Source organism: Aulonocara stuartgranti (assembly GCF_965226115.1).
Source record: "Aulonocara stuartgranti genome assembly, chromosome: 14".
Lineage (NCBI taxonomy): Eukaryota > Metazoa > Chordata > Actinopteri > Cichliformes > Cichlidae > Aulonocara > Aulonocara stuartgranti.
Window position 1 is genome coordinate 31,168,167 of NC_138950.1, and position 12,662 is coordinate 31,180,828.

The 12,662-nt window shown below is 41.8% G+C and overlaps 1 protein-coding gene across 2 annotated transcripts in view; it reads left to right on the forward strand.

Moving 5' to 3' along the window:
- The window catches only part of lsamp (limbic system associated membrane protein), a 480,200-nt gene that overhangs the window by 454,416 nt on the left and 13,122 nt on the right, over positions 1 to 12,662 (forward strand). For both annotated transcript variants that reach the window (XM_082503811.1, XM_082503810.1), the window contains 2 exons: positions 8,821 to 8,952; positions 11,788 to 11,908. In XM_082503811.1, the coding sequence (XP_082359937.1) occupies positions 8,821 to 8,952; positions 11,788 to 11,908 (253 nt within the window). The remainder of the gene's footprint in view (positions 1 to 8,820; positions 8,953 to 11,787; positions 11,909 to 12,662) is intronic.

Here is a 12,662-nt window from a genome sequence, read left to right on the forward strand (position 1 = left end):
CCTGGAAAGCTGTGTTTTGTCTGTGGCAAACATGTCCCCATCTTTGACTTAACTGTCCGTAGCATGAGATTCAAAAATGTATGCTATTTGTCTGCATGTGTGGTGACAAACCATTAAAGCAAAGCCTCCACCGCACATGCTGGTCACATTTGTGCAATCTCTTTGTGACTGCACATGCATCCACTTTGAAACTAACAGTTGCGAGAGCTTTTAGTAGATCTTGAGATGAAAACCAGCTGGTTGTCACTTGAAAACGAGCCACCTGTCGATGAAGTTCCTTTCAGTGGAATGATTTAGTTCAAATCACAGAGATCTTTTTGTAAATCCCTTGCTAGCCGGTCAGCAGCCATAGAGAGAAAAGAGGGAAAAGGGTATTTTTTTTGGAGCCACTTGTAACTGTTCTGAGTACACTAATTGTTGTTGCAAGTGCACAAGATGTCATTTGCTCCACACTATACCAGTTTTCTCCCCAACATGCTAAATACTCTACTACAGTATTAACAGATTCAAATCCCCCCAAAACACAACTTAGTTGAAACATAAACCAGGTTTCGCTCCATTTTTAGTCATGTAGTAATCACCACGTTGCCCATGGTGATGTTTGTAGTGGTCCTGGGTTCTGGTAGGTTTGGTCAGAAAGTGATAACGCAGCATTATAAGTTATAAATAACTGTGCCTGCAAAAGAGTAGGCTGTGATTAATAGTCCACCATCCCTTTTGGCAGTGTCTATCACACATACACACGCACACACACTGGAGGAGGCAGGTCTTCAAATGCCCTGGCTATCAATAATCTGCATCGCTAAATTATAAAGTAACCAACATTCATCATACACCTCTCTGCTATTAGGCTAAGAAACAATCAGGTAGTCTAAGGAGCTTGGAAAGAAAAGCGTATGGACTTCTTTGAGTTGCTTGAAGACGTTTCACCTCTCATCCGAGTAACTTCTTCAGTTCTAAGGGTCAAATGGTGGAGAGTCCCAGATTTAAACCCAGTGGGAGTTTCCCCCCAAAGAGGGACAAAGGACCCCCTGACCATCCTCTACCTAATCCCATGAGCCAAGGTGTGAAAGCGGGTGTGGGTCACAATCAGCCAGGGTTTTGGGTGAGTTCATTGTGAAACCTGGCCCCACCCTATCATCCTGAGGTCAGATGGCCCAGGATGTGAGTGGGCGTTAAGGCGTCTGGGGAGGGAACTCAAAAACTGGATTATAGATGGCAGAGAGTTGGTGTCATAAACCCCCACCTCTGTTCAAAGATGGTCGCTCACAGTGGACATAAATGGCTTCTTTCACTCCTCTTTCAAACCATCTGTCCTCTCTGTCCAAAATATGAACGTTGGCCTCCTCGAAAGAGTGTCCTTTATCCTTAAGATGCAGATGGACTGCTGAGTCTTGTCCTGTGGAGGTGGCTCTTCTGTGTTGTGCCATGCGCTTGTGAAGTGGCTGTTTGGTCTCTCCAATGTAGAGGTCTGGGCATTCCTCGCTGCACTGTACAGCATACACCACATTGTTAAGTCTGTGTTTTGGAGTTTTGTCTTTCGGGTGAACCAGTTTCTGTCTGAGCGTGTTGCTGGGTCTGAAGTACACTGGGATGTCGTGCTTGGAGAAAACTCTCCTGAGTTTCTCTGATACACCGGCTACATAGGGGATGACAATGTTGTTGCGTCTGTCCTTCTTATCCTCCCTCGCTGGTGTCTGATCTTCTTTTCTGTGCCTCTTTGCTGACTGTAAAAACGCCCATTTAGGATAGCCGCATGTTTTGAGTGCTTCCTTTACATGCATGTGTTCCTTCCTTCAGGCTTAGAAGGAACATGTTCTGCCCGGTGGTGTAGGGTCCTAATTACTCCAAGTTTGTGTTCCAGAGGACATATCTCAGCTAGCTTGGAAATGCCTTGGTGTTCCCCCAGAAAAGCTAGAGGAGGTGACTGCTGCTCCTGTGACCTTAACTCAGACTGATGGATGGATGGATGGATGGATGGACTTTGTAGAGAAATTTTACAAGCCTAGTTTTTAGTTTTATTTTAGTCAAGTAAAACGTTTTGGTGTTTTCAAAATCAATGAATGCAACAATTCCTATCCTGCTGCCTGCCCTTTGACAGTTGGAAACAGGACATTTTTTGCATTTAATTAATGTTTCAGTAATTAGAAAGCTTCAGGCTTCATGTACTTTATCTTGTAAATGTAATTTTTTTCTCTATTATGGTTTAACAGTCATTAGTGTCCATTTTTTGTCTGAAGGTTGTAATGAGCAATAGACCTTGGCATGTTGATAACTCACATTTCATCCAAGAGGTTTAAACAAGAAAGTTTTTACCAGTTACTCCTCTATATAAGGAGGCTCTATATAATAATTGCTGTCTGGAAACTGGAAACTGAAGAAATACAGGAATGCAATAACTTTCCATGTTATGAAAAGGTCAACAAAACGTTATTTATTTAAATGTATCAACACGCATGCTATATTTCAAAAGAGGCTCAAATGTTTACTTATCTAAATTGTGCAAAATAGCCAACAGCTATGAGATATTAAAGTATTTTTTCAAGCAGAACATCAATATCAAAGTGTTTCATGAAATCTGAAGGCCTCACTTACATTTACATAATTGCCATTTGCAGCGTAGCATCTGAAAGCTTACAGTTAGTTGGTAAATCCTAATTTACCGTAGATTTAATGACAATTATTGCCAACTGTCATTGTAGCTCTGTTAAAGCTAATAATTGGTACTTCTGTGATATGGTGAAACCAGAAGGCAAACATTTAGTCTGTCTTGTTATTCTTATTTGTGGAAGTAGATATACAAATTATTAGCTTGTTTTTTATGATAAATTAGTAAATTGTCTGTGTTTGCTTTCAAAATCTAAAACTAGTTCAGAATTTTCCTGTTTTAGTTTTTATCTCGGGAGTTATCAAGAAGCAAGTATATTGCTATAGGTTGGAAACATTCTCGGCTGTGAAGTAACTTTTACTGGCTGTCAGTGACGCTAATGGCATTATTAGCTATAGCTAGCTATAACTCCTGTCTTGGGTTAGTCAGATAATACAGCATTTATCAAATGTTGATATAAGTACTTTCAGCAATTACAGGCAGAAGAATTAGTATAACAATAACTTCTGAACATCAAAAAGGGTGATATTGTCACGGCCGAGGCCGCTTCAAAAGGTGACAGGACTCAAATGCAGGACGCTGAACAGCACGTAAGTAGTTTTAGAGACGATGTTTAATTACTCAGAAAATATTCATAAACAGGAAAGTGAGTTTAACAAGTACGAAGTGCCACAACTGAATCAACAGGGGTCTTAAGCCGCCTGGGCTAAGTAACAGTCTGGTCCTGGTCAGTGGGAACAGCAGTTCCGGGGATTGGGCTGGAGAGCGAGTCACACTAGGTCCAGGAAAAGGGTCAGGGTCACTGTAAACAGAGTACAGACGTTCAGGTATGGATAAGGAGACATATGGATACGCTGTTTGTTCAAAATCCTTCTTCGTACTGCGTACTTGCCACGGGTGGTCGGAGATGACGTGGAGGGGTGAGTGGTCCGGGTGTGTGGTCCAAAACTCCTGGCGTGGAGGCAGAGAGGCAGGTAGGTGGTTCGGGTGAACAGCCTGTGGGACTGTCAGGTGGTCCAGTATCCGGGTTGGAGCTCTTCGGCAGAGATTAGTGTTTGGCAGCTTGGTGTGGCTATGAAAAAGACGCACAATGAGACAAACACACAATGAGACGAGGTGATTCACAAAGTGCATGCGGAATCATGGTGGTGGCCTGCACTGACTGGTGTTAGCTGAGAATCTGGCGAAGAGAGGTTGAGTGCGCTGGCCTTATGAGTCCCCGGCTAAATTACCCACAGGTGTGAGCGATCAGCAAAACACTGAGGCTCCTCCCAGGGGTGGAGATGGGAGACACACTGGCACACACCCGGACCATGACAGATATATGTGAATATACAGTACAAGTGATCTTTCTAGCCATGCATAGCTTAGCTCTGATGCTAAATGTTTCAATATAACAGTAAACAGTGGAAAGATCAGGTTGATGATAGACATTTGTGATGCACAGCGAACGATTACATTTTAGATCCCCTGTCTGGTTTATGACCAAATTCCCGTTAGCCTCAGCTGTGTTCAGTCTTTAATGGTAATTTTTAGAAATGTGAGCGTGCTAGCACACAAAGTAAACCATAACATCAGTGTCATCCTTGTGTATACTGCAGGAGAAAATGCTTCATTTAGGTAAAGCAAGTATTCAAAATACATTCACGGCATGACCTTGCCTTACTTAATGTATTCCTTTCCTATCTGACACCCACTCACTCTCTACTATCCAGATTAGCATAGAAATGTGATGATATAATATAGTGTAATGCCAGGTTTCATGGGGCTTTTCTAATGTGCACACTTTTGAGTCAGTCCCCGCTCTCGGTGCTCCCTGAAAAACCTTCAAGGAAATCTCTGTTCACCCCTGAATTCATGCGTGCAGGCTTCATACTCACCATAGAGACATTACGCCTCTGCACGCAGCGTGGGCACGTGTATGTACACATGCGCTGAGATTGTACACACACTCAAATCAATTCCCCTTAGACAAGATTAGCCAATCTATCTTCATTACGCTTCATTAAATAGATAACATGTGACGCGCTCGCTCAGTGTGTAGGATGTATTCTCCTGTGGGCGCAGACAAAGATGTGTGAAATGTAATTAATTGTTTCTTTACACAATACGTCTCGTTCCATTAATGAAAGTGATTGAGTTCCTCTTTATACACTCCAGGTTAGACTGGTGACAGTTCATTTCTACATTTTAACTAGTCTAGCTACTTCCTCTCATCTTGTTCAAATTTGCTCCTCTCTTCACTTTCTGTCTCTTTTCTTTGATCTTTTGCATTCACCTGGTCCCCCCACCCACCCAGCACTGAAAACCAAAGTGCTGAAGAAGATAGTGAGCTTCAAGACAATTTCCATGGCAACAGATTTTCAATCATACCTCTCCAATAACATTGCTCTGACAGTTCGTCCAGGGAGGGCTGAATATGATGTGGCTTAGACTTTGATCACGATCCCACTGATCTTTCAATCAACGTCAGATAATATTGAATCTCAGCTGACCTCCATCTCCATTAAGCAGCTGATTTAATCATTTCGCTTTCTCTCAGTTTCAAATATTGAAACTGCACACTGGGTTATAGATATCTGAAGGCATAAAATAATGCGACTAATTTCTATGCAGTAGTCATTACCTGGGGTTTTTCTCTGAGATTTATCGCAGAGATGTCAAAAGCAAAACTCCCATTGTTTGACTAACCTCCCGTGTCAGAGTCCCTGACACTTTCTCAGTGTTTCTCAGGGTGAGCGGTTCTGGGTTTCACAGAGCCTGAAGCCCCCTCGCTGCAAACTTTAGCGTGGTCTCGCCCACAGCTGAGACCGCTGACATTTACTGTTGTTACAAACAGCGCATTTTCTCACTCACCCTTGAGATCTCCCCTCTGCAATTTATTTCCACCACCACGATTCCATCATCCCACATTTCTTTTTAGATTAAGTGAAGTATCAGTCGATGTTGTAGTAGATATTATATTTCTCTTGGTCCTCGGAGAGTCCCTCTCCAATGCAGATAATTGCATCTTTTTTGAAGAAGAAGAAATTCACCAAGATCTGAACTTTTGGTTCATCTGCTTTTTCAAGAAGTTACTGCAATTTCCTAAAACTTCATTTACCACGAGGTGTAGATGTGTAGAATGGATACTGAAGTAAAGCTTGTTATTTTTGTTTGTTTTTTGTTTAGACCCAAATTATCACATATCAGTCCAGTTAGTTCCGATGCCACACATTCAACACATGAATTAATTGTGATATTACACACAATGATAGCACCACCTCTATGACTGAAGATGAAACACAGTTAGCATGGTAGCACATCAAAGAATGTGCCATTGTTACCTCCTGACCCCACCCATAGATCTCTAATAAGACATAGCAGATCTTTGCTAATGAGATGCCGAGCCACTGTGTTCTTTACATGGGTAATTAGCCGGATTGCTCGTTAAACAATTAGTCAGATATCTCTCTGGTAGTCTCTGTGCACTCTGTTCACACACTTTGTCCGACATTTGCAGATGCCCATTCCTACCTTAATTGAAGCTTTCAGACAAAGCAACTAATTCAAGTCTGCGTAACAAATTGTTGAATATTAGCTGCACTTTCACCTGTACAGTCCATCTAAGTCAGTTGGAATTTTTGAGCATGAGCCGACTGTGAATTTAAATGTTTGCTTCTGTTGTGGAATATGAGCATGAACGCATCCTATAATTTAAAATTGTCCCTTATTTATTTAGGCCTTTTTCTTGAGTGAGCCTCAAACAAATTTATGGTGTGAGTGCAGTGCATGTGTGATGTGTGGCTACAAATACCTGTTTACTGGTCCAATTGGGACACCGTACATGACAATTCCTGCAAATCCAAAAATCCCACAGGCACCCCTTTGTGACTGACCAGGTGTGTGGAAATGAGAAGGCTTTGTCTCTCTTTCTCGAGTTGCAGCGGGTGTGTGTGTGTGTGTTCACTGCCTAGTTCTACATCAGTAATGCCTAAGGGCAGAGACTACCTCAAAGTGCTCTCCGTTTCCCAAGTGTGGCTAATTAGTGCAGCTACGAACACTTCACATAAGCAGGCTGTCACCTTTGAAGATATATGTCATATCACCTTGAAATGTGAAATAAGACAAAGTTGGAAAGAAATACATACATTGCATAATATTTGAGCCCCAAAGCTTCTAGTATATTTAATATCTGAGTCAGATTGGCCATTTTGCCTTTCATTCTAAACGTGGCCATGCAAAGCGTGGTGGAGTGGGCGGCAAAATAATGGCAGTAATCTTATTAAATCGTATATCATGAAAACACTGGTGAATTCTGTTTTGTTGGTTGTTATGTAAACTATGGGGGAAAAAATCATATAGTCTGAGCGTATATTAAAAAAGGCTTAAATAAACTGCACACAGGAGCGTCACACATTCAGTAAAGTGACTGTATGTAATGCCATGTGGCTCCATGCAGCTTTTTGGCTATCTGAGCTGGCTGTTTCTTGGCTGAAAGCAGACTTCCCACACTGAGCTCATCAAAGAAAAAGCAGCAACACAACTTTCAAGAGGCCCTTCTCGTACCCAGGGAAACAAATACTGCCATTTTGTAAGGAGCATGTTGTGGAGACGAGTCCCATTGTTAGCTAAACTTAGTTCTTCACTGGCAGCGACGTATATTTTGGGTCATAGTCATGTTGGAAGACAAAGTGACCACCCAGACTCAGTTTTGCTGCTGATTGCTTGACATGTTCACATATTTCTTCCTTCATGATTCCTTCCACTTTGATGAGATTCCCACTTCCAGTCTTTGAAATTTTTGGCTTCCTACTTCTGCGTGGCTTTCTTTGAATTTCTCCATGATACTTCTCACCTCAGTTGACACTTGGAAACTCTGTGACAACTCTGTGGATCCATCTCCTGCTTTATGAACATCAGCGGTTCTTTTTCTCAAGTCTAAACTGATTTCTTTTGTCTTTGACAAATTTGATACTTTCTAACTAACAGCTCAAACTGTCGCTGAAGTTTTGATACTATGTGTAAATTGGAAAATAACACTCATTTTTAACTTAAGCTTTGAGCATTATAAAGTTTAAGCACTTCATGGCAGTGGTTTGTGCTCTGGCTCACTAAAAGGGTCAGTTGTTTAAGAGGGCTAATAATATAGATTCTGGTAATTTGGGTTTTTTCTGAAATAATTCTTTTATTGTGTAAAAATATATTTTTAAATTTGCCTTTTAAGGAAAAGTAGGATGTTTAGAAATGCTATGGTGAAAATCCCATGCTCTGTTAAAAAAGACTTTGGAAAATTTTTAATAATTTTGTTTGATTGCCTTATATTGCTTCCTTAGCCGGTAATCATCTTGTGCTAAACAATCCAGGCCTCAGAAGTCTTCAGTACAGAACAGGATCTCAGCTTGTTTCGCTTGCTTGTGCTTGCTCTGTTTTTTCCACAGCACAGGACAGAGGCTCTCTTGTAGAGCACACGTAGGTTCATGATTGTTGGAAGTGGCAACACATTCTCCACTCACATGACATACAAATTTGTTTGAATACTCAATATGGCAATTTTTACAGCAACAACTGTTGTTGAGCAAATGTTGGAATCCCTTGCTTGAACCCTACATGAACCTGCACACTAGCTTAACCATGTCCGTGCATAGTGTCTTTTCCAAAATTTAACCATGTACTTTTTCTTGCCTGAAACCTCACAATCTTATTTTATTATTATTTTTTGCCGAAACATTCCCAAGGAGTCAAAGCAAAAGTAAAAAGCAATGAATAAGTGAACAGTGAGCTTCCAAATGGGACACAAACCCCACATCTACGCAGCTTATGCATCACTAATGCCAAGGAAAACCTTGTGCATCTGACAGAACAGCCGTATTTGATGCATTCGGATGAGAACACCTCGGGTTTAACGCAAATAAAATAGGGCATGTTAATTATTGAGCTTAAGACTTGCTGTTTTCTGCTGTTTTCATCTTTTTTGCTAAGCTAGGCTTTTGGCTTCGAAAATAACAGCAGTATCAATTTCCACAATATGTTGAGCTGTTCCTTTTAAAATTGAACGGCACTTCATTAGTCATTGTTTTACCACTGATCATACAGCAGAAATCCATCATTTAGTCAGTTTCTCTGTCACTTTAATTTGTGTACCCTCCCGCTCTGCCTGCTCTCTTTGTTCCTCTCCCTGGTACCTCCTTCACTCATACCTCCACCTCTTTTGTCTTTCTGTCTCACTGCAGCCGAGCCGTTGGACGGAGAAGAGTACCTGGACATTATAGGCATCATGCGAACCCAAGCAGGCCGCTATGAATGTAAGGCCAGCAACGACGTCGCCACTCCCGATGTCAAATACGTCAATGTGATTGTCAACTGTAAGTAAATACAGAGCGCAATGCGTGCTTTATTCCAAACTGAACACTGATCAATATCCTTGACACATTTAATGTCAAGCATTTAATATGATGATACACTCGGTGGATAAAAGCCTATAAAAGTCAAGATTGGAGGATAGGCATATGGGTAGAAGCATATAGAGTGTAACAGTATGACATGGAGTGAAGGACGTATGTTGAAAGTTTTGGAGCACCCTTCAATCTTCTCAAGATGAGTCCAGGTAGAAAGAGAAGCTCAGTAACATTGATTGCAGAAGTCATTGCCATGGTAATTCTCACATAACACATCATCATTTAAAGGATACTTCAAACTTCTAAACAAGACCACGTAATCACGTCCTTTCCACGGTTTATATCCTGACAAGTGTTAATACACTCGTCGGCTGTTCAGGATTGATGAAGAGCTCATGAGCCATCGCAAACCAACACCTCCCCCGAAGAGAAGTTACAGAATTCTCTTTGATCTGAATAAATCATGGATGGCTGTTTGCCCAAACCGCACTTTAGCCAACACTGAGTGCCTGAATTAAATGATAAAGATTATTTTATTAAACCATTTCCTATCCTGACTGGAAAATGGGCATTAATCCACTTGGGACACATTTTTGGCCATTGGGGTGGAAAATGATTATGTGTGGATGATGAATGCTAATATACTTGATAAATGTGAACTCAGTCGATTAAGTTCACTGATTAATCGAGACCTGGATAATCTGTTTGACATCGTTTTTTGAGCTGTGAGAGCTAAAACTGGAGCAAAATCTTACACTGAATCTACAAAATGTGGCAAACACTCAACTCACAAGTCGCAAAAAGTTGATTCTGTTCACCTGGACGTTTGCAGCGTTTTCAGTGGGAGAAATGTTTTGTCACTCATTCAAGTGACTTCTTCAGTCTCAGCTGACTGCAGGTTTCCCCCACCTTATAAACAGTACATTTGCACAATAACTGAACCTAGAGCACTAAATGAACAACGGGCTATAAGATCAGTACCTTCATCACTGATTATTATGCAAATTATCATGACCATTGATCAGAAATTGTTTATTTTTTTATTTTTTTATTTTTTGCCTGTCCCATTTGGTTCTTTAGCCATCAGAATTGTTGTCTGAAGACCAACAAGGATACCCAATGGATTTATTTTGCCAAATGGATCATCGTGGCATTGCCGTATTGGTCCATTTGATCGACCTTTGTTTTTATTATTTATTTTATTTTCAGATGTTACAGACGGGACAGACATGAGTGAGGGATAGGAAAAGGAGAAAGAAAGAGGAAGGAAAAGAAAAACAGAAGGGAAGAGGGACAGTGAGAAAGGGAAAAAAATAAAATAAAATAAAATAAAATCTCCTGGATCACCTGTTGAGAGAAGAAGAATAGAAAACAAGCAAAAAAAACCAAAGCAACATACTAAACACAACACCATCGCATTAATCTAGCTAAGTGTAAACAGCAGTAAATACTGAATATTCAATGTTGTTGTGCAGCACGCAGGACAGACAGCGCACAATGTGCTTTGAAGTAGCAGCCAAGAAAGGTGTAATTTAAGTCTACGAGCAGTGAACACCCGTGTGCACACCTGTGTGGATCAGCGCGCTTGTATTCAAATGGTTTCCACATGTAATGGTCTGCAAGAGGATGTAGAGAGCCATAGCCCCGTCCCCCAGGGCATGAAGCAGGCATGGAGGAGATCCAGGCCCCAGACATCCAGAGGCCCCAGAGTGCGAGAGCCCAAGGAGGACCACCGGAGGGGCATCCGTGCCACCTTCATGGGAAGGGCTGAGGATCCCCAGACGAGGCGTCACCCAGTAGCCACCGAGCAGAAGCTAGAGGGGGCCAGCACTGCCGGCAGCCAGCTGTGCCAGAGTGAACCGAGCCGCAGGCCCAGAGGCCGGAGGCCCAAGGGCCCCCCGCACCCCGGAGGAGGCCTGACCGAGCAACAGGCGCCAGGCCCCGCCAAGTAGCCACCGGGAGTGAGCTGGTACATACCTGAGCGCCCAGCCCCGGACACCAAGAACCACCAATGCACCGACCCCTGAGGGCATCAGTCACCGGCAGGGAAATTGTTTATAAGGTTGGGGAAACGCTGCAAACGTCCAGGTGAACAGATTCAACCTTTTTACTTGCCTGGATGATTGAGCATGCATCAAGTCAACTCACAAGTGTTTGTGATTAAATTCAAATTTCCTTTGCACCGCACTCACAGTTCTGCTCAGAAGTTTATGTACAGTCATTGTGGACTTGACCGTCAAGGTCATTTGGGGATTTAACGATGTCTTTGAACTGTTCTTTTTCATGACTTGACTTTTTAATTACAAAAACTGGGAGCACAAGTTTGAATGTACTTTGGATTTACTTTGAATTTACCTCCACTAATATCTGGTTTAATGTTCCTAAGCAAATTGCACCTCAACCAGATGCTACCAAGGTTCTGGCATTCTGGTTGTTATTTCTCTTGACAGAATCGGTAGAGTTCATTTAAATTGGTTGGTTTCCTGGCACAGACTCTACTTTTAAGCCCAGTCCACAAATTTTCAGTGGAGATGAGGTTGGAGCTTTAAGTCATTACAATCATTAAGGACATGTGCTGTATAAACATTCCACTCTGGAAAAGAACAGTTGAAAGAAGTCATTAAACGACTCAAATTACCCCGACATTTATACCCATGATGAGTGTATGTAAACTTCTGACCACAACTGTATATTAGTAATGCTGTTCAGACATGCTTGTCACTATATTAGTCTGACTATTTCAAAGATACCTATCCCCACACATTAACGTGTGACTTATGTCAGCATTGCGTGACTCTGCAGATCCTCCAACAATAAAGAAAACCCAGAGCTCCGAGACTCCCGTGGGCCGCAACGGGACACTGCGGTGTGAAGTAACCGCAGTCCCCACACCAGAGTTCGAATGGTACAGAGACGATAAAAGGTAAAAGCATTACCCGCTTGTTTTTTTTGTTTTTTTTACACTGCAAACCACACTACACACTACTAGAACTGCATAAACAATGACTTGAAGGAGAGATAACACAACATTCAGCTGTCAAGATCAAATTTCAGTGAAAAATGCTGGCTGTCTAAAGTTGCAGATAAATAGAGTTCACATAGTGGCTCAAGTTCAGGTTGTAATCTCAGCCTGTGTGTTTTCTTTGCCTCCACAAAGACCAATCAAGGGCTAAGAGTGAACTAAAATATTAATACAGTTGAAACAACAACATCAGGCGCATACAATCAAGCTGTGTACCAACAACCCATTACATAGAGGGCAAGCCATCAGCCTCCCTTACCACAAACAACCATGGCAACTCACTGACTGATGGTAATGAACTCCTGTAGTGTTTCAAGACGGAAAACCTTCTCTCATTTAAAATGACTGGAAACTGCACAGTCCTGGAAAAAAGCCTTCACGATGTTTGAAACGCTCATACTCGACGTGAATTACAATCCTGTCCTGGAACCTTTTTATGTCTGATCATTATTAATTAGTTACAGCTAAAGTGCTGCTGGTCACAGGCAACTGATGAAAGCGTGCGGAAATGACTCTGAATGGACTTGACCTCTCTTGGCCCAAGGCAGTCAGAAAACTTGATTTAGGTTGTTGGCTTTGCACCTAAAGTAATCATAGAGGCTAAATAGATTTTATAAGAATTAAGTGCGAGTAATGAATTAACTCACTGTATGAG